At 46.1% G+C, this 21,220-nt stretch overlaps 1 protein-coding gene across 11 annotated transcripts in view; it reads left to right on the forward strand.

Annotated features, from left to right (window-relative positions):
* BRCA1 (BRCA1 DNA repair associated) overlaps positions 1 to 21,220 on the forward strand; it is a 510,976-nt gene that overhangs the window by 87,445 nt on the left and 402,311 nt on the right. For 6 of the 11 annotated variants that reach the window (XR_015296056.1, XR_015296057.1, XM_086924044.1 and 3 more), the window contains one exon: positions 15,666 to 15,719. Coding sequence is in view for 6 of the 11 variants with exons in the window: in XM_086924044.1 (XP_086780170.1) it covers positions 15,666 to 15,719 (54 nt within the window). In the remaining 5 variants the exon portion in view is untranslated. Of the gene's footprint in view, positions 1 to 1,036; positions 2,063 to 15,665; positions 15,720 to 21,024; positions 21,219 to 21,220 lie in introns of those variants that run through there. The other 5 variants (XM_086924046.1, XM_086924047.1, XM_086924048.1 and 2 more) reach the window with 5 other exon arrangements.

Here is a 21,220-nt window from a genome sequence, read left to right on the forward strand (position 1 = left end):
TCAATGCATATTGGGGTTACAGCTTTATAAGTGGCTGTACAGGTATCTCAAGGATTTCACCAATGCGTATGTATGGAATGCAGGTTTAGTAGTGGACTGTATTTGATCGTGCGGGAGGATCCCCCTGCACAGCGAGCGTATAATGCATTCATATAGCATAGAATGTTTGGTACTGGGGACATTTTCAAAATAATCCCCCCCCTGCTCAGACCTTGCCTGGACTTGCGTTGGTCCTTCGGGAAAAATAAGCGCTTTGGGTTCATTCCTGGGCTTCTTTATTGATGTCATCCAGGCGCTTGCAATAATTTATCCAAGCCTGGGTGGCTAATTATTTATCTTGCGCAAGGAACAACCAGTGCCATACGTTAAAGTTTGACACTCTATCATTATTATTATTGGTGTCGGCTGAGGTGATAGTTGGAACGATCGTGGAACGATTCACGTAAAGGGTATACCCACCTTCTCTTGGGGTCCTCCTGGGGATTAACGCACATCACTATCCCATGTTTGTAAAACTTTGGCACGGTGATTACAAGTTTCCTTGGATCACCCGGGTGCGGGCGTTAAATACATTCCTTAATATCCGTGATGCCCGGGTTACATATGCCTTTTTGTGTTCATCCCTGGGCTCCTTTATTGATGTGCTCCAGGCACTTGCAATATTTTATCCAAGCCATGGTGGCTGCTTATTTAGCTTACGCAAAGAACGGCCATTGACCTAAGTCAAATTTTGACGCTCTAGAGTGACTATCATTGGTGTCTGCTGAGGTGATAGTTAGAACAATCATGGAACCATTCACGAATAAGGTATAACCAATGGCTTATTGCACTGTGGAGGTAAGCACCATATGAGGTGCTGGTGACTATTCTAGGGGGGGCATTGCACCAGTCCAAACATTGCACCTGTCCATAGGACCCTTCATGGATGATAGGTTAAAGTCAACATTATTAGTGAGGGTTAGCTGTATTGCGTGCAGCCTTCAGCCAAGTCATGAGGGAATATAGAGCAGCTTGTTTTACCAGTCTTTAATCTCATGAATGAGTAAATGGAAAAGAACAGGGGTATGCCAACAAATAGGTGTATTTGTACTAAACACACCCCTTTTAGTTCAGTCAGTAAACTTATTTCACACACAAGTAAATTGGCACAAGATACGTTGAGCCTATGATGAGATTTGAGCCGAATATTTACAGTGTGGAAACTTATATAGCACACTGTAATTTAGCACCATATACGTTGAGCTCTAGGGGGGTACCAAAGCCACGTATTAATAACATGGTGGGGGAACCACGAATGGCATAGAGACAGGGCCTAGAGCCTTTGGACAGACTACTTGGGGTCCTGATAGTGATACACGCCCTGATGTCCCACCTAAAAGGTGCCCAAGAGCCTGGTTGCGGCATCGGATAGTTCTGGGGATCCATGTGATCATGTCCGGTTGGCTGGGATGATATCTCCCAGAAGCCAAGGTGGCGAGCGGAAACGGTCCTTGGGCCAGCGTAGGGCCTGGCGGAGATGGGGCTGTGCTAATTCTTTTAGCTAAAGACTGGGATGCTGCACTGTTAAATAGGCTGTCTTGTTTTACACATAAGATCCTATGCATGGAGACGTGGGTAGAAAACCAGGATTAAGAGGCGATGTCCTCGCCCGCAGCACAACTTTCTCGTGTAACAATGATTGTGAAAATGGGAGGCCAATTTTACAGCCTACCAGGGTTAACATTTTCCGTCGACGTGTTAATGTGTGGTGACCTGGCACTAAGATTATCTAAAACTTAGCGACTGATGGTAATGTAAGTTTAATGCGTGTACAGCAGTTATTGCCGGAACACTAATGGCGTGTGTCTATCTTTCCAATTTATGTATGACCGGGTCCATGGTGAATACCTGGAGTGCCCCACATTACAATGGCTGCAACAGGTGGACAGCCCAAGGGATGCTTACGTCAGTCACGGCTGGGTCCATGGCGGATATCGGAGGAGTGCTCCACACCGCAACATCAACAGCTGGTGGACAAAAAAAGGGGAAGCAAACGTCAAGAAAGAGGACACCAAGGGCCCAGGTATTCCTGGCAGGTGTAAGTGCTACCCATTCCCTACGGTGGAAGTGGGAATTTGTCACCCATGTTTTCTTGGTCTTTTCCTGGTTGCTGCAGTTTTCTCAAACCTGGCACGCAGGGGAGGGACTCATCACCAGAGGTGGTGGAGCTACAATGGGCCAGCACAAACAACAAGCTGGACGCAGGACAGGGAAGAGTTGGTTGGAGGGTCTGTGCCATGGTCAGTTCAGGAGCTTCTTTCAGGGACCTATAGCTCAGCAGCCCGACCTCCTGTCAGCGGTGATACTTCACCTAGGGGGGGCTGAATTGGCCAAACTGGGGAGGCGAATACTCATTGATGGGTTCTTCTCCACTGTGGGTGGGTCTTCAGGACTTGGGTGGCACAGTAGTAGGGTCTCAACTTATCCCGGGGTGGCAGGGACGCGGTCAGGGTGTTGAATCACTCGATAAAGGGGATCAACACACAGTGGGACAAACTATTTCAAGCCCCCACTCGGCTTGCAGATGATCCAACATGGGTGTATTGGTTCTACCTGGTAATGGGTGTATTGGCGCTGCCTGGTAACGGGATGTGATAGAGGAAGGGAGGGTCCTGTGGTCTGATGATGTCGGGGCCTGGCTGGAAGGGGTTACTAAAGGGAGAACTTTGTCGGGTAGACCTAGGCAGGGGGAGGCCAGATCGTCGGTTAACAATGCTGGCCTGTGGCGGTAAGGTCATTATCGGTGAGCACATATTTGAGGTCTGAGGGGGCGGGCATCATCCTATGGAGGTTCCCGCCCAGGGGGAGGAGCCTGCGGGCCACTCCCACAACTCCAGGGGCAAGGTAATAGATGCTGCAAAGCAAAGGAGCGCGGGTAGGAGTAGTTCACGCTTTCCTTAGGCTGGTAGCCACCCCGCGCGCGTGGACTCATGACGCCACCGGCGCAGAGTAAGGGCCCTCCTTTAGTGGGTAAATGGAGTTCAGGGCGTAGACCGGGCAATTCCCGGGGTAACACTGCGCATGCGCACATCCAGAGGGGAGACGCAGCTTGTAGGACCTGACACCGGTAGTGACCCTGCCATATGGCCAGAAATGTACAAAAATTCTAGATGAGGATGTTTAGTATAAGTTAGGTAACTACATGTATTAGAGTTTTGTTAAAGTCAGGCTCTCAAACTTGTTGCTAAGAAGTATGTACCTAAATGTCCTGCTGAATTTTTGTATAAATTGTTGATTATGCAATTAAAACCTTTTTTAATTTCATACTTTAATAAATACGGCCGGGCGACTAGCGCCCGCCTTCCAAAAAGTAAAGACGTCTCGTGTCCACGTTCCTGGGTATTGGGTGCCGGATTGGGGGGGAGGCGGCAGCTAGTCGCTGACCATGTGAAAAGGGGGGGCCCTCGGCCCCCCCGCACGCATGGCGGCGCGGCGACCGTCGCCCCCACTCTCTCCTTTGTCGCCATTCGGCGGTGGGGGCGTGCCCTGGGGGGCGCGACCCACCGCCGATTGGCTGGCGGCCTCCCTGACCCGGATCCTGGGAAGTGGGTCCGGGTCAGGGGGGGCGGGCAATAGGAGGGGCCACCTGGCCCCTCGAGAATAAAGAGATAGGGAGCGCCCAGGAGACCCCCTTGTCTCTGGACGCTCCCTCGCCGTAACGGTGTGCCCCGCGCTCGGGGCTTCTTTGTTTTCCCACCCACCATCCCTTGGTAGAAAAGTTTTGTAGCAGATTTATGTCTGATTGAATGGTAAGTTTTGAGGGTACGGTCCACGGGTCTCACAGGATAACAGAGGTGGAACTGTTGGTATATTGTTGATGCTTTTGTCTAGGAATTTTATCCCTTTTTAGCAAAACAGGTGTGAAGTGAATTGTATTTGAAGCTATGTGTCTTTAGGCCTTTTTTCCTTTTTAGCTATACGTTGATACTGTTATTTAGCGAAACATGTCTGAAGCGAATTGTATTGCAATGCCATGTGTCGTTAGGCCTTTTTTCCCTTTTTAGCTACACGTTGATACTGTTATTTATTAGCCAGTGTAGCTGTCCTTTAGAATTTTTTCCCATAGGTCGTCGTATTTATTAGGTATGGGGCATGCGGTAAGGTCATTATCGGTGAGCACATATTTGAGGTCTGAGGGGGCGGGCATCATCCTATGGAGGTTCCCGCCCAGGGGGAGGAGCCTGCGGGCCACTCCCACAACTCCAGGGGCAAGGTAATAGATGCTGCAAAGCAAAGGAGCGCGGGTAGGAGTAGTTCACGCTTTCCTTAGGCTGGTAGCCACCCCGCGCGCGTGGACTCATGACGCCACCGGCGCAGAGTAAGGGCCCTCCTTTAGTGGGTAAATGGAGTTCAGGGCGTAGACCGGGCAATTCCCGGGGTAACACTGCGCATGCGCACATCCAGAGGGGAGACGCAGCTTGTAGGACCTGACACCGGTAGTGACCCTGCCATATGGCCAGAAATGTACAAAAATTCTAGATGAGGATGTTTAGTATAAGTTAGGTAACTACATGTATTAGAGTTTTGTTAAAGTCAGGCTCTCAAACTTGTTGCTAAGAAGTATGTACCTAAATGTCCTGCTGAATTTTTGTATAAATTGTTGATTATGCAATTAAAACCTTTTTTAATTTCATACTTTAATAAATACGGCCGGGCGACTAGCGCCCGCCTTCCAAAAAGTAAAGACGTCTCGTGTCCACGTTCCTGGGTATTGGGTGCCGGATTGGGGGGGAGGCGGCAGCTAGTCGCTGACCATGTGAGATTGGCTATAGCATGGTGGTGGTGCACTTTCATGCACACTGGTGATTTAGCTGATAACCTATTGCTGTCCCGCATTAATTATTACTCCAGAGCAGGCTTTGTGGGCCCTGGAGCAGCTAATGGTTGTATCTGTGGTTACAAAATCCAGTGTTTCTTGGGTTATTCTTTTTTTTTTCTTGTGGTGTTTTATATATAGGGAATTGAATGGTAAGCCGTATTTGATAATGGCTGAGCTATAACCTTGCTATTTTTGTTTGAGAACTCCATTGTAATATCCAACTATTTGTCCACAAGTTTGTTTAACTCTCCAAATGATCTTTAGATTTCCGCTGTATTTTGTTAGACATGCTAATGTATGTTTGCTTTTTCCCCACAAATGAAGTATTACATTACCAGTCAAAGCATAGCATGCACACATCATCGGATGCGAGGCGTAACGTTTACACAACGCTTGCCCATTGTTGGCTTTCGTTGGCGGACATAGTGCACGGCTGGAGGCCAATGCACGTGCCAACTAGGCACACTGCAAAGGTCTGCACAGGAGGCATGGGAGCGGGGGAAGTAATCAGCTCAGGGCATGGCTTATAAATTCTTTTGTTAGGGACAGTGCATGACCCATGTGGTTACAGAAGCCAGTTAGAGATAATTAATTATCCCTTTTTTTAATTTTCTTTTTTAAGCATTACCACGGTTTAAAATGCAGCAGGAGAGTTCAACAGAATCGGTGCAGAGGACCGTTCAATGCGCTTCTGCTAAAGTTACCAAGCTACAAATGCAGGCCTCCTTACATGGAGGGTTGATACCCTGCTTTCAAAGCCTCAAGTCATCCTTCAGGATGCTGGATGGCACCAGCATTGAACGACTTTCATCATAACATTCTCATATGGCAGTGAACATTGAATCAAAGGTGCTAAGGGACTGTCTCTAGGTTTTAAACCGACTGTCCTTCAACGTTTCTTTACTTGTGAAGCATTGTCACTAATTAAATTGTGCGGGTGGTGGTCACCAGGACTTGTTTTATCATCACTGGAATTCAACCCAATCAATAAAGATAAAATGAAGTCAGAAGGATGAAGAGAAATCTAGAAAAAAGGGAGAAAGCAGGGAGATAAAACAGCATCAAAGTGAAAGAAAGAGACAGGAAGTGTAGGGTGAAGGAAGAAAGAGGTACCAGGTGGAATCAAGACTAAGTAGCCTGAGTTGTGGGTCCCAAGAAAAACATTAGATCCCTGCACTCATTATATGTATGTATGCATCAATTCGTTGTACACGTTTAAACTCTGAATAGTGAAGTACCTGATGATCTGATCATATCTATTGAATGTCACCAATTTCTAAACCTTGTGGCAGGTAGTTGCAAGCAGTGAAGGGTCAAGTTAGCCAGAGGTGCTAAGGAGGTTGTATTAAACAAGGGGGCAGTGACCAGGGCGATGGCATGAAGAGTGCTAGACCTGTGAATATATCGAACCCTGAGTAGATCTCAATAGACCTGTTTGAAAGATGAACGCTGGGGCCTATTGAATTAGTCTTTGAGGACTCTGGATAAAAGAAAATACAGTTGTGAGGTGCATGCTGGACATTCTTGATCTGAAGTTTAATTCCACCTTCTAGTTTGCTCGGAGTTGCCTCGCGTTGATATCACTTTTCCTGCAGCAACCGCAGCTACCCCCACATTCCTCTACTGTCATGGTATGGTTTAAGTTGTAACAGATTTATATTGCTGATGGCTCTTCAGTAAAAAAAAAAAAAAAAACTCTGTTGTGTGAGGTAGAGGCACATAATGTGCACGGGCAGGATCCAAGTTTCTATTTTCACCTGTGCTGTGTTGTTGACTCTTTCCAAAGTTCAAGCTTTTAAACCACAATTGAGATCCTATGTTTTGCGCCCCGGTACACAAACACTCTGAAGTTTATGGGACGTGGTTGGTCACAAATGGACATTCATGTAATAAATGACCCGCTGCACTAGGTATATTCGAGAGTGGAGAAGCAGGAAAAAATGGTACCTAGTGGATAATCCGTACCTTAATTATATTTTGGATTTATTGTGCTACTGCATCAATAATAGCTGCTACTGTTATTGCCCGGCAGATCTATTCTTTAAAATTGTAGTCTTCTTTGAGTGATGTCAGAGATGTATTATAACATACTAGGCGGGCTCCACCTTTAATTGCAGATAGCAAAATGTAGTCTATGACCAACTGACTGGCACGATCATATCGAGATAGTAAACCTGCAGTGTGCAGAGTGTCAGTTGTCATGCTCTTTTCCTCCCACGTGATGGGAAAGAGTTACATTGTTGGGGATTCTTATGTATCCCGTTATAAAATGTATCAGTAGTGCCAATTTTACAGGAAAAAGTGACTTGCCAGTCTGTGTCTTCTTAGAAGGAATCGGTCAGCCTCTATTGTCTGGTCTCTAAGTATGGGCGATTTTTGGGTTTCACCTGAAATAGCGCATGTGCTAACAGAACAATATTTTGTAAACAAAACCCCTGCCCATTACTTGCTATTACTTAAAATTAGTTGGCTTCGACGTCACTCTCGTTTCCTTGCTTATTATTGGTCAGCACCTCTTTCTCACCACCTACTTCCTCCAGACGCTTCCAGTGTTTGTCCCTTCCGTAGAGCATGGACCAGTACAGCTTCCAGTCTGCAACCAGTGTCCTTCCACTTGCCGCTCCCTTCAGCAGGTACAATTATTATTTTTACTTTTTTCCATGCATTCTATAAAAGTGCATGTGTCTGCAGTCCATCCCTCTCCCTCCTTCCACCTTCCGGGCTTTTGCTAAAACCTCCTTCGTTTTGCTTGTCTCTCTCTTCCCACTATCTGTTGTGTTTCTGCTCCATCCCTCCTCCCCCACCACTCTCACCTCCCTCATGTTGTTGGCTCCCACTTTTTTTTAGACACATTGCACAGCAACACGGACTGCTGTGCCACATTGCAGAAGGAAAATGCAAAAATTACTCACAAGATCAGTCCAGGCCACGTCATATCACTTTTCTCCCCCTTTACTTCAAGTCATGTTGCTTAGCAGCGCAGACTGCTGTGCAAAGTGTCTTAAAAAAAAAATACAATAGATCTTGGATAAGCAAAGCCTATTGGCTACGCCAATGCTTATTTTTTCTATTTCACAGATGCAAGTATCTGCCATTTTCACTGGATCTATTCCTGCCAAAACAGACACAAAAAAAGTCAAACTCGAACTGTAATTTCTCAGCGGTCCACAAATCATTGCAAAATTACGAGTTAGTGACTTTTCCTGAATTTTGCCCATAGAGAAAATTTGGGTGGGTTTTTAGCACAATTTTGCAATTTAGATGGACTGAGAAAAGCTTGCCTTGCCCAGTTGCTTTCAGGTGACGTTTTTCACCCAACCGTACTGCTGTCCGCATAGCTGCGCGCTTCCCTGGTCGGGCTGCCCTGGAACTACCAACTACTCGGTTCACTTAAAGCAGAGGGAAGTGGTTTTTTGTATTATTCTGTGAGCTCAGGGACTTCCAGTGACCCCTCGTTTAGAATGTGAAGTCAAGGTTTGCATCAGCCAGGTCACTCTCCCACTAGGCTGCTGGGCTTTAGGAAAAGTCTTGGGTGAGGCCTGGAAGGACGCACATTAGTCTTTAGGAAGCTACTGTCCTGGCATTACTCATTCTAGCAAACCGGAAGAGCCTTAGATGAGCATTCACTGGCGGCGCATACATGGTTGGCTGCCAAGCCTAATCTGGAAGTCTTGAAGATTCTGATACCTCTGGTTGCTCATTGGATGTGCACTTGAGGCAGTATTTCGAGGTGTGCGGTTATAGGTCATATCCTGGTGTTTCTGAGGCATGCTTTGTGCTGACAGGAAGGCACATGTTTGAAGACATGGAGTCTTACAAATTTGGTGCCAAAAGAAATCCAAGTAGTGTGCTTTGATTTTGAAATGGCTATGGTGCATTCTACAAACTTATTTGCCACTCGGTAACCAAGAACATGAGATCGTGCAACTGAGATTTCTGGCTTGCCAGCGTAGATGTAGAACAAACTAGTTATCCAATAAGAGATTTTGAGAACTTTCCTGAATTGCATGTGTTTTTGCAGGCAGCAGATGCTTTGAGGGATAGAAAGGTTTCCAAAAGGAGGCTGAAAAGGCACACCTTCAATTGTCTCTATTTAAATCGGCGCCTGAGCAAGCCAAAAGACCTTTGTTGCTGGACCGAGTTGGGGGAGGTGGGGGTCAGTCCATATGGAAACAAACACTCTCCATTAAATACATAAACAAATCCATGAGGCATTTACATTGGCTGACAGATAAAGAATACCTTCTTTGCCAAGCCTCATATCTTTGTATTTTGTGTTAAACTTGCCCTGAGATTCAGGCTGTTGGGCTAAATATACACCATGTAGCTTATGATGCCTCTCAGGGTAGAGTGCAGCCCATTACTCAAATTCGTAAAACGAATGTCCTTTAACCATAATGCAAAACTTTATGCTAGATATGTCAATGGGGCCAGCCATGTTTTTATGATTCAAACTGCGGTTCTTGGAGTTTTCATAGGTCAGTTAAACAGTTCGTACCAAAAATGGAATTATTTAAGTAACAGCCAAAGTTTCACTGGCAGAACATGATCTGTGTGTCTAATTCAGTCTTTGCATTTGAGGCCCCGTTGCGTAATCTCACTACTGCGATTGTGCAGCACTGGTGGGTATTCTCATGACTAGCGCTTGCAGTGGCATCTGTGCTGATATAGATAGGAGTGTGGCACTGACTTCGCTCCGGACTTGTGCCTTGGTGGATGAGAAACACTGCAGGACTTCTCAGAGGGCATCCATCTGGACAGATGCCACTATTTGGCTGGATCCGATTGGTGCATTTTGTGGGCTGTGAGCCGGGCTCCGGCGGGCTGTTCACCTGGCAGGTGTGCAGGAGTCAACGCAGTATCAGACCGTCTGGCATTTCGGGGGTGACAGACAGCATGTGGCTACTTCTCAGGTTTGATTTCTGTGTGCTGGCCACTTTGGGGGCCGTGACGGATGACCAGAAGTCCCTTCATGACACAGGTTGGCTCCAGCTTCACTTCCAAAAGCAACTAGCAACTCTGGAGTGCTCTTGATACCAGAACACTGCAGGTCTCATCGTGGGCAATGTCTGTTCCTCCAGGGCATTCTCTTTCCCATTCTCAGCAGGCAGGCAGACTTCTAAGTGCTGGGTAAATCTTCAGCTTCGCCATTAGAAAGTGCAGACTTCAAGTTATGTCTCCTCTCCTCAGATTCATGCTATCATGCAGACACCAGCCTTGGTCAAATTTGAACTGGAATGAAGTGGGGTGGTTTGGATTCTAATTGCATAATATTTACGCGAGGGAGGATGAGGATCCACGTTCTTAAGGCTTTGGGTGGATCACTTTCACATGTAATTTTCAAGCTGTTCCTCGAGCACAGCTTTTGTGCAAGGTGATAGCTCTCACAACAGGTGGCAACGGGGCCAACTCCGAACAGTACTATTCAAAACAAAGGCACAATGAAGTGTGAAATCTGTGCGCTTGGCTGTAATCGGGAACAGGCAAAATGCCAGACTCTGCTTAGAAACATCTTCACCTCACCTTGAAGATTAGAAACTACAGTCCTCACCTCTAGCTATTACCTGATACCAAATGGCAGTGCTCAGGGAAAACTAATCGGTAGCTTCTGCTAACAAGGTTCTCATTGCATTTCTGAATGCAGCCCAGTCTCCAATCCCGCTGACTTCAGTGCTTGGATCTCCACCCCTGCCACACTACTGCAGTCAATACACTTCCACTGTCTGGGGAAGCTCTATCACACTTCATCTGCAAAGCCAAACCAGGAGTGATCCACACTTGCCTCCACTGATCCCACTACTCCGGCTCTCAGAACTCTGGAGAACTGGGCCTTATGGGCCGGGCGGCGCAGGGCACGCCTAAATCCCCGGATTCACCTGCCTTGTAACTGACAGAGACACGAGACACTCCGTTGAGAGTGGAAGCCAGGTTTATTAGCTGCAGCTAAGCACAGTTATCCTAGAAGTTACACTCGAGGTGGGTTCTAAGGAGACTGCCACTTCAATCTGTGGCGTACAATCTTTTATAGTAAACACATTTACAATATCCCACTCCCTACACATACAAAACGAACCAATGAGAAAAGTTGGAAAACAAACTATCAGGTGTCTCAAAATACGCCCCTTTCTCGGACCCCGTGTGCCACCCCTCCCGACAAATTAATCAGTGATGGTGTTCACAATCCCCTCTCGCAGGTGGCAGGACATGCTTGTGTGTCACAAAGGATAGTTGTGTAATAGGAGCATACAAGAAGAGAATAGTGAAGGACAGCCAGATAAGATAGTATAAGGGAAGGATAGGAGAGGGCAAATAGTCAGCCAAGACAGGGATCAATCGAACCAGACATGGATTAGCGAACTCAGCCAAACCCTGACATCGGGTTTCATGAACAAGGACAATGGAGTTACTTTTTAACTAAAAGGACACGTAGCCGCTGGAAAAAGCAAAAGCACATCGTTCGCCGTGCTGCCTGAGTGAGGGCAACACAAAATGGCGACAGGACACAAAATGGCGGCTTGATACGGGACGAAATCTGAAATCGCAGAACCTCAACTCACAAAGTCCTATTGTACATGCACACTCCACATATGCACAGAATGTCGGCACATGATTTTGAGGTTTACATCACAGTGTTACTTTACATGAGAGGGGTCAGTAGCAGTGGTTCCCCGTCAACCAGAGGATCACATTCAAACTCCTCACCCACACACACAAAGCTCTCCACAACACCGGACCAGCCTACCTGAACAACAGACTCCACTTCTACACCCCCGCCCACCAGCTCCGCTCCGTCAACCTTGCCCTAGCCACCGTAACTCGCATCCAACGAAAAACCTCCGGTGGCAGATCTTTTTCTTTTCTCGCTGCCAAGACCTGGAACACCCTCCCCACCCATCTACGACAGACCCAAGACCTGCTCACCTTTAGATGGCTCCTCAAGACCTGGCTCTTTGAGCAGTAGCAGAACCCCCCACCCTCCTCCAGCGCCTTGAGACCCTCACGGGTAAGTAGCGCGCTTTAAAAGTTCACTGATTGATTGATAGGTTAATTTGTAAAAAAAAAAAATTGTAATAATGCCCACGTGCCCGGGCTCTCCTTAGGAGACAGCGTGCAGCAGCCCATTTCTCCCATTAACGCTGCCTTAAACGGAATCAACTAGTAACCATGAAAGTGGGGAGAGAGTGTGGCGTAATGGCCAGAGCTGCCACCCTTGGAGCTGGTGAAGCAGGTTTGAGTCTTGGCGTCGGCTAAACATCCTGTGATTCTGGGTAAATCACATAATCTCCCTGTGCCTGCCATAAATGAATGTGTCCTTAACTGGTTCTCATGATAAGCGCGGTGTTGATGATTAAGTGCTGGTGCTGAGCATTAGAAACCACCGGCTCAAACTAAGCACCGGTCACTAAACTCTCCTGCTCCTGACACAGAGAATAATGTCTGGCCGCACTACTATTACTTTCTAATGTGAAAATCCTCTGAAATAAGTTCATTGACATTTCATGTTAAACAACCTGTAAACTAAAATCTGAATCCAGTGTAAAGCGCGAACTACTCCCCCTTATGGTTTTCAATGTTCTGGGGCACGTTGTGGAAATTAAGTGAGCTATTGCCCAGAGTCACATGGTGCTGAGCTGGTCTGCCACCAGAGCCTGTGATCGAACCATGAGCCCTGTGCTCCGAAGTCAGCTGCCCTGGCCGCTGCACCACACCTCTCCTTTCACTGCTTTAAATGGTGTTAGTATACCATCAATCTTTAGAGCATATCGTAATCGACTTAGTGTTGTCAGAATAGACCCTATCATGCAGCATCTTTTAAGGACTACCACACAGTAAGGCTTTCTCTTCAGTAGGGTAATCAATAGAAGCTGAGCACGCACCCGCGTCAAAGGATGCAGAGAAAAAGGAACCAACATCACTGCTCAGAGTTGGTGCCTGCATGCAGCTCTGTGGGGTCATATCTAGGTAGGGATAGGTTCACAACTGTGTCTAATGGCACCACCTACTGCATTGCAGGAGCTTTTACAAGATCTTTCTGGATATTTTCTGACACCTGGGGAATTTCAAATTATCATGAATCTGTGATTAGAGTATGCGCCAGAAAAAGTGTTTTTGGAGGTACTTAAATCATTCTTTACATAGTTTTCCTTTGAGAACAAATGCAGCTTTCAGAGTCCTGTAATGTTTAATATCCTGTCCTACATGTGCCATCATAAAAATGCAATCCCCATCAAAAATATCTGCTGATGCTTTACATTCATTAGAAATCTCCTGGTGTCCCCTGTTGGGATTGAGACGATGTAAATCATCTCTCTTGCTGCAATATTTCACTCTCTGATGATGAGATTGTTCAGGTGCTTTATCTTGGTATAAATCTCACACTGTGCTGCCTGCAACTCTTTGATATTCTATCTCTGTTTCTGATGCTCCAAGTCAGGCCCACTGTGCTTATTTACTCGACAAGATGTGCGCCTGCGGCATTCTTCGAGCGGTCGGTGGTGGCATTGTTATTTAATTGGGGAGCTTTAAGACCTTAATATCTTTGGCTAGGGCACTTGGAGTTACCCATGGGTGTAATGAAATGGTAAACATGAGTTCTGTCAAGGACTTTTTTTTTATATATGTACATTTTTTTTCATAAATTACAAATATCACAGATCCGAGTAGTTCTGATGTTGCAGCCAGCTATTCAATATATAAGGAACCTTTACTTTCTTCACTATCCATTCATCCTTCTTTGCATGAAACACAACTTTTTTTTATTCTTGCTGAACAGTGGAAAAGGATGGCAGAAAAAGGACCGAATTTGCCTACATATTAAACTGAAACCGCTTATTAGCTAATGCTAGTTTAATAATTAATTCTTAAAGATGATAGGACCATATTCTGTTTTGTGTTCTTTTAATGCACCTGAAATTTTCATTTGGTAGGAGTATTATTTAGTAGTAGACATGAGCATTTTGACAAACGGTGTACATGATAAGTGTGTCAGTTATTATGGGTTTTGATGGTAGCGTAAGTAATGACAATTGCAGGACAGTACATGTTTATCATTTACACAATTATTGAGGCAATGAAATATTGACTAAGAGTATCATTGGTAATCGGCAACCATTAGAGATGCAGAATAAGGTAAGTCACTGTTGTAGGAGGAGGTAGTATTTCAGAGCAGATTTGAATGTACAAAGTAGTGGAATTAAGTATCGGCAGGAAGCAAGTTATACTCCACAGAACCACAGAAGAGGGAATTAATGGCATGCTCATGCTGCTTCTGAAGGTTTCAGCTGACTAGAAGGTAAAAACAGCAATTTACTGACGAAGAATTTAAGAGCTGGTATATGGAGCGGGAGGCATACCAACCAAGGGTTTAAAATAAAAGGCATTATATGGAGGAAGTGATCATTGCTCTGAAGTCTAAGATTGCACTACTATATAGCACCCTGTTAATGGTTTTAGCTAATCGTTATAATGGATGGATAATGAGGATATAAGGTCTCGACATTAGGTAGATTTAGTAGTCTTGAGAGCGGTCGTAAGGGCGTTTATGGTAGGATTGTTGGCTTCCAATAGATGTATGTTTCATCATTCGTAGCATTGCCCGAATTAAGGTTTTTGGTAGATGACTGTATGATGGAAGTAATCCACAACTGTTGGCGAGAGGTGACGGGTGAAGTTTCAGAAGAGGTAGTATTTTTTTTGTTGAGTTGGTTAAATAAAGTGGGGTTTGCATGAGTGGAGGATAGTTCATCTCATTTAGGAGTGGTGGCAGCCCAGGGTTTCTGCTGAGTGTATTGTTCGCAATAGACATCTTTGTTGCAGCAGCAAGCGGGAAACGGTGAGAGGGGAAATGGGTTTTTACCAGATATCCTGTGGATAATGGTATGTTATTTTGTAGATGGGTTAATGGTGGGTGGGGAGCAAATTAACATTTTAGACATGAAAATCAAACCCAGTGGATAACCACGTGTAGAGGTGGAATAGGTATTTTGTAATGGTGAATGAGACAGGAATTGGGTAACCAGCGCAAAATATTGGTGGGCTGAGGTTTCGAGGATAAAGGATAGAGTTGTTGATCATGGCAAATCCAGTACTGTGTCAAGGGCGTCCTAGAAAGCACTCATGGCTCCTGGTGAAGTATGAATGGCTACAATGCAGGCATTAAAAGGCTGATGACTATTGTGGAGTGGGTATAAGGGGGGCCTTAATGCTGGTGTTGGGAGGGGTGTGAATTATTGGCTGAGGAAGAGCCCTTCCATTCCAGCTTCATGGTTCTATCATTGCATGTGTGAAATAGTGGATCGATCTCTATGGAAGAAGGGCTACTGAAGCTGCCGGATCTTCGGGGTGAATTCACTCTAAAGAATGTCTAAAATGTATTGAGGAAAAATGAGCCAATGTGGTCAGTGTAGTAAGAAGTTTTATTTAGGTCGAATAGTCTTCTACAGGGAGATTGAGAAAGGACAGTAATCAAGGCTACGATCCTTATAATTGAATGCATCTCTGCAAGCTGTTGAGAATGAGATTCATAAATACAGATGGAACCAAAATGCTGAAAGCTGCGAGTGGCACAAAAGTTGTGAAAAAAGTAAGATTGAGCATGAATGCTGGTGGAGAAAAGTAGGAGAACGTGCAAGAAAGAAAATTAGGTGTAGCAGTATCTGGACTCTATTTTAAAGTACCTCACTCAGTTCCCTACTGCTTTCAAATAACACATTCTAAAGTAGTACTGAACGGGAACCTCCTGTCGTCTTTCAACTCGGGAAACGCCCCTCTAACTTGTGGTATTCCTTTCTTCCTTTTCTTTCCCCAGCCTGGACCTCATGTCGGAGCCTGTGGCAACCAAGTGCGACCACATCTTCTGCAGGTAAGCCTCGGCGGTTTCTCCCTTCGGCAGTCTGGTAACTTTACATGATTTATGACGGGCTAATTTATGCTTGAGCTTTCCTCGTTAATTGAAAATATTGTATTTATCCTCTGAACAGGACCGTAAAGAATTGGAGGCGCTTGGGCGTTTGACTTTTTTGTTGAAGCGTCTGAATGCTGCAGGGTACGGTGCGTCTTTGCAGATGGCGGAAATGGAGGCTAGGAAGCGCGCGCTCGTAATGGCGGGCGCCTGGGCGTAGGAGCGAAGTACCCTCCCAGCGAGACATTGTTTGGATAGCAGCCCTTTACACTGCAGCTTGTCTAAACTGCAAACATTTTCATAGCTTAAGCTCTTAACCAATTAGTCGAACACTCAATTACTTAAATAAATCCACGAATAAACATAGCATCCGTTTCAAAACATATAAAATACGCAAGCAAAATATAATAAAACATAACTCCAAAGAACCCTGAACAAATTCATGAACAGGAAGTCTCAACTACGTGCGTATAACCATTGCCTGGTTTTCTGCCGTCAGATAGAATGCACCCTCCTTTAATAATAGCATTCCTGGGCTCGGCAAAGTGAAAGAAGCCATCACTGGCAGTAGGAGCTGCATCTGAATAGTAGAGTGCTGTCTTCGTGGTTGAACCGGCCGCATTTGTTGACAGTTCACACATCCGTATTAATATACACCTACTTATGGTTTGGCTGCAATTGCGGAAAGCATTGAAAAAGTCGGCATGTCTGACCTTGATAAACATGCAGTTTTATTTTGGTATGCATTGCAAGCATGCCATATTGTCCACAAAATGTGCCTAAAAGTGGGACACAAACCACATCACTTTGTAGAAGCCCCAAGTTGTTCTTGGCCAAGTAAGGGAGTGTGTCCCCACTGTCCTCGAAGAGCTGTTATGTATGTATCCAGGGCTTGTGTCTTCCTGACCGGCAGCTACCTAGAGGTGAGAGAGCATCAACTGTTTACACTTTCTGTTGGGGTAGCTGAGGATCTGTGGTGTGCCTCCAAGCCAGCCTGCATGCTGAGAAGGAGGCGGAGGGGGGCTGGCCCCGCAGGAGTAGAGAGGCCAGAGTGTAAAATCCCAGTCTGTTCCCTGTATAAGGCTCACCCAGAGAAGGTGGACTCTATCAGAGTACCTGGGAGATATCTGCATCGTGGAGGGAGGGGGTTCCTGTCTCTCTGGGATTCCTACCTGACAACTTCCCCAAACTCCGTGTCAACCAGGAGTAGCTGTATCCGTTGTCCACTCCAGCTGGGACTCTGTGCTACCACTGCGTCTTACAGCTGTATCCACCTGGGAGGTTGCTGTAAGCTTGATCGACGTGAGAAGCTGCAACTGCACCTCATAAGCCGGATTGCCTGTGGATACCACAACTGTGACTTCACCTTGCCTTCAAAAGCCTGATCTGCCTTTGAGGCCGCACTTGCACATCAGCGCTGTAAACCTGACTCATATGGGAGGCCGCTGTATGCTTAATCGACTTATGCAACTGCACCTCGGCCCCTTAAACCTGATTTGCCTTTGAGGGGGCACCTGCACATCATCGCTATAAACCTGACCCGCTGAAAAGACCACCTCTGCTATTGAGGTCTAGCGGCAACAACCAAATCCAAACTGGATGACCTAAGCCACATGTTTTGCTACTTTAATTAGTTTTCCTAGGACTGGTCTTCCAAGGGTCCATAAATATGGCTTAATCCTGATTTGTGTGAAATGTATCCTGACAATGAATGTTTGTTTCTGATAGTTATGTCTAACCAGAGATTCCTTATCTTGTGAATATCCCCCCAGGTGCCACACTGAACCTGTAAAATTCAATGCAGTGCTCCTGGGCACCTGTGGGTGGCGCTGTGTGACTCCACAGCTAAAGTGCCACTCATGCGCACTGATATCATTTCCTTTTCTTTATGCACCTTCAGATGTGGATCTTGTGCTCCACTCTTCCTTTAATTTCACTTGTGAAGAGCATTTTTTCCTTCGATTCCATTGTGCACTGGAAAATGTTATGCTGTAGCCGTGCAAACAGTCTGTGACAGAAGTCCTCGAGGTGTGTCTTTGTTTCTTGGGCTGGTCACTTGACTCCAAGACCTGCAACAACCTCCCAGAAAAACCCGAAGCCATCTCAGACCGTGAGGCTGTGCGCAAGTCTCGCTCTAAGTCATATCTTAGAGCACGAACCCACTCCTGCTCTCAAAGTTGACTTGCCCAAACAAATTTGACTGCTAGAAACAAAAAAGAAACACAAGAAGTCCAAATGGGACTCCGCCTCTTCCCACCACTCTTCGGATAAAGCTCAAGGGCATCACCCTGCTTCTCTCTCACTCCAGTTCTACAGAGGAGCAGATTCCATCTCTGGTTGCGATGCACCCTGAGTTTCTGGGCCCATTGCTGCCCTTGGAGCAAGCAGAAGCCTCACATTTTTGGCACTCTTCCAGTTCCGTCCGTCAGTGCTGGAGGAGGACCTCAAACCCATTGCGCTCTCTGCCTCGACTGCCGCAAGGCTGCTTCTAGATCTTGACATACCACAGTCCATATTTAGCCTATCGCACTCGGATACAATCACCACTACTGCTCAGCTGCGAATATTCATTGCACCAGCTTTTTGGAACTAACTCTGATCAGTACCAGCTATGTGGAGATGATAATGGAGAGGATATGGAGGTTCTTGCCCCCTCCTAATGATGTAGATAACTGGTACATGGAATTGCAGTTGGCCGGTACACTGGCCACTTCAGTCGAAACTGGGTTGATTTTCCACCGGGTCCAGCATCAAAGGAGGTTACTTCCTTCACCATAGTAATTAGAAGGTCTGCTAAGGCCCTTGAACGTCGCATCCTGACTGGAGGTTGAAACAAACATTCTTTCACAGAGGTCCTTCTGCCTGGCCAGGCACTGACCCCGACCTCTTTAACCCTTTAATGAAGTCCTAATTGGCACACTTTTGGGCACTTAGGCTAAGCCTTGCTTTGGCCCCCAGTTAACTGACAAGTCACTCGTCGCCATAGACCTGCTCCAGGCTACTGAGAATAAAAAAAAAAAAAATGTTATTAATATAATTTCCCTCTCCCCCCCCCTTTCCCAAAAAAAAGCCCGTTTGATGCATAACTTTGCATCAAGAACGAAGAGCATCTTGGAGCAATAAAACATTCAGTCAAATCGGCAGTAATACAGTTACAAGTTGAGACCAGCATAGTTACCACAAGACCGCATCCCATATTCGATACAAAGACATTTTAAATCCCGTTCCATTTCCTACTCTGCAGTTGGCAGCCGTGGGTCATCTGTCTCTCCACGTATCTTGAGCCCATAATATCTCAACCAGGGGCCCCAGATCTTGGAAAACTTCTTCGGGCACCCTCTGACCCTGTGTTATCTTCTCTGCACCCATGTAAAGGTCGGTGCCTGCTCTCCATTCAGTCGCTGGGGTTTAGAGGGGGTTTCCCTTGTGAAACATTTTCCCACCCCATTTGACATTCTGCCCCCTTCCACGCATCTAGCGTCCTCTGTGTCACCGGCAGTAGTCTAACTCCCATACCCCCATAAATGTAGTGGAGATAGATATGGGTTTGGAACTGGAGCCTTTGCTGGGCATATGTTGGGTGGTCGCCCGGTATATCCCCAGTAATTAATGACAATCAAGGAAGCTGCTCAGTCATATGATCCTATGTCTGGGAGTGCGATACCCCCATTGTACTGATTGCACTGAAGAGTCTGGAGCGCCATCCTCGGACGATCCCGTCCCATAGTAGTGTGCTTACCTCTGTCGATTGTCCTAAACATATGGAAGTATAGCTCGGACTCTACCCTGATTTTGCAGGCTACCGCCTCATCTTGCAGGTCCAATAAGTTTAGCCTCCACCCAGTCTGTGGTCTACAAGGTCGTCTTCCCACGGTAAGCCAATGGGAAGAGTGGTCTGCCAATCCTCCCGTCAGGTATTCTACTTTTTCTACTGCCTGTATCGCATCGCCTGAGCGAGGAGATGGTCCTGTGCCTGGAGAACACCTTATAAGCACCCGAAAAGAATGAGTATACATGGTCATTAGGGTGTTTGTTGGTGCCAAAGGTCGCTAAGGCGTGGATGTGCATAAACCCAGCCACGGGTGTGACCCCCAGCTGTCCAGGCGCCGCACTTGTATGATCCATATGGGGATCCTCTACATCGTTAAAGTCCCCACCCACTGTATGTGTCAAGGTGTCAGACTCCAGTAATACCTGAGCTACCGTGTCAAGCGTTTGTTTTTGCAGTCGTGGAGGTGTATAGACCGTGATTAACTTAGGTTCCTTTCGTCCCCACGTCCCCTGTACTGCGACAAAGGTACTATTGGGATCCACCCAAGTTTTAGTGGTATGGAAGCGGGGTTGTCATTTTTGTTTAGATTGGCAACCCCTCTGGATCCTTAGGAGAGTTCAGCATGGGTGAGGGCTGTATATGCACCTCTCCCAAGGAAAGTGCATTGCGTGCCTCTGCGGTGTGGCTCTTGGAGGAGTAGTATGTTGGGCTTCAATCTGCGAAGATACTTAGCAACTAGCCCCCTTTTAATCTTGTGCCCAACTGTTGACATTCCATGTCAATATTGAGTATCGTTCCTCACCTGTGTTCGTGATAAGATTCTCTGTGGTGTCTCGTTCCGTTATTACTGAGCTCCTTTCATTTGGGGGGGAAAGGTATTATTAATGCCATGTGAAATTTTGCATATACCAATAATCGAATTTGGAGATATTTAATGTACTGAATTTAAACACTGCTCAAAGACAAAGACATACTAAAGATTTTTATAAACTAAACCGTATTTTTCTAAACTGGTGTAGTGTAATTTTTAGTGGATGGACGCTGAGTTACTATGCGAAGTGTGATGCAAGCTTAACACAATGTGCCTTGGAGAATAGTCCTTCCTACTCTGTGCCAGGCTACCCTATGTGGACTGGTAACCCAGGTCCAACAATAGGCAATATGTGCATGTTATAGTTCTGAAGCTAACCTTCCTGCCTAGCTTTTGAATTTGCTCACTTTAGCACTGTAAGCTATTGTTCTTACATTACATATAGCATTGGCACTGCTCTCTCTACCAACCCTCGAACAAGGACCGGCATTGGTGAAGCCAATAGGTTTTGTGTTTGCCAACAACCCTGTAGCATTTGAATTTGTCAATGCTTATTTGGTCCTGGTTTTTGCAAAACTTTATTGTTGGGAAAGCTACTGCTGCTTAAAGGGGGTGGGGAAGGGGTACTTTGTCGAAAAGCAAACATATTTTGTGTCTCAAAACGTATATCAAACCCATTGCAGTGCATGGACCTAAAGGGAACCGTTTTGTGTGTAGAAGTGCTCTGGAGAAAGTGCGGGAATGCGGTCGCTTGCATTGAAGGTTCCTAATGGCTGTAGTGAGCTGACGCATAGTGTGTGCTGTAGTGGGCAGACGAAAATGTGAATGACACAGTAACAGACTGATGGAAAAGAGGACTGGCGGAAAAACCCTATAAGT

This window comes from Lissotriton vulgaris, chromosome 5, assembly GCF_964263255.1.
Source record: "Lissotriton vulgaris chromosome 5, aLisVul1.2, whole genome shotgun sequence".
Classification (NCBI taxonomy): domain Eukaryota; kingdom Metazoa; phylum Chordata; class Amphibia; order Caudata; family Salamandridae; genus Lissotriton; species Lissotriton vulgaris.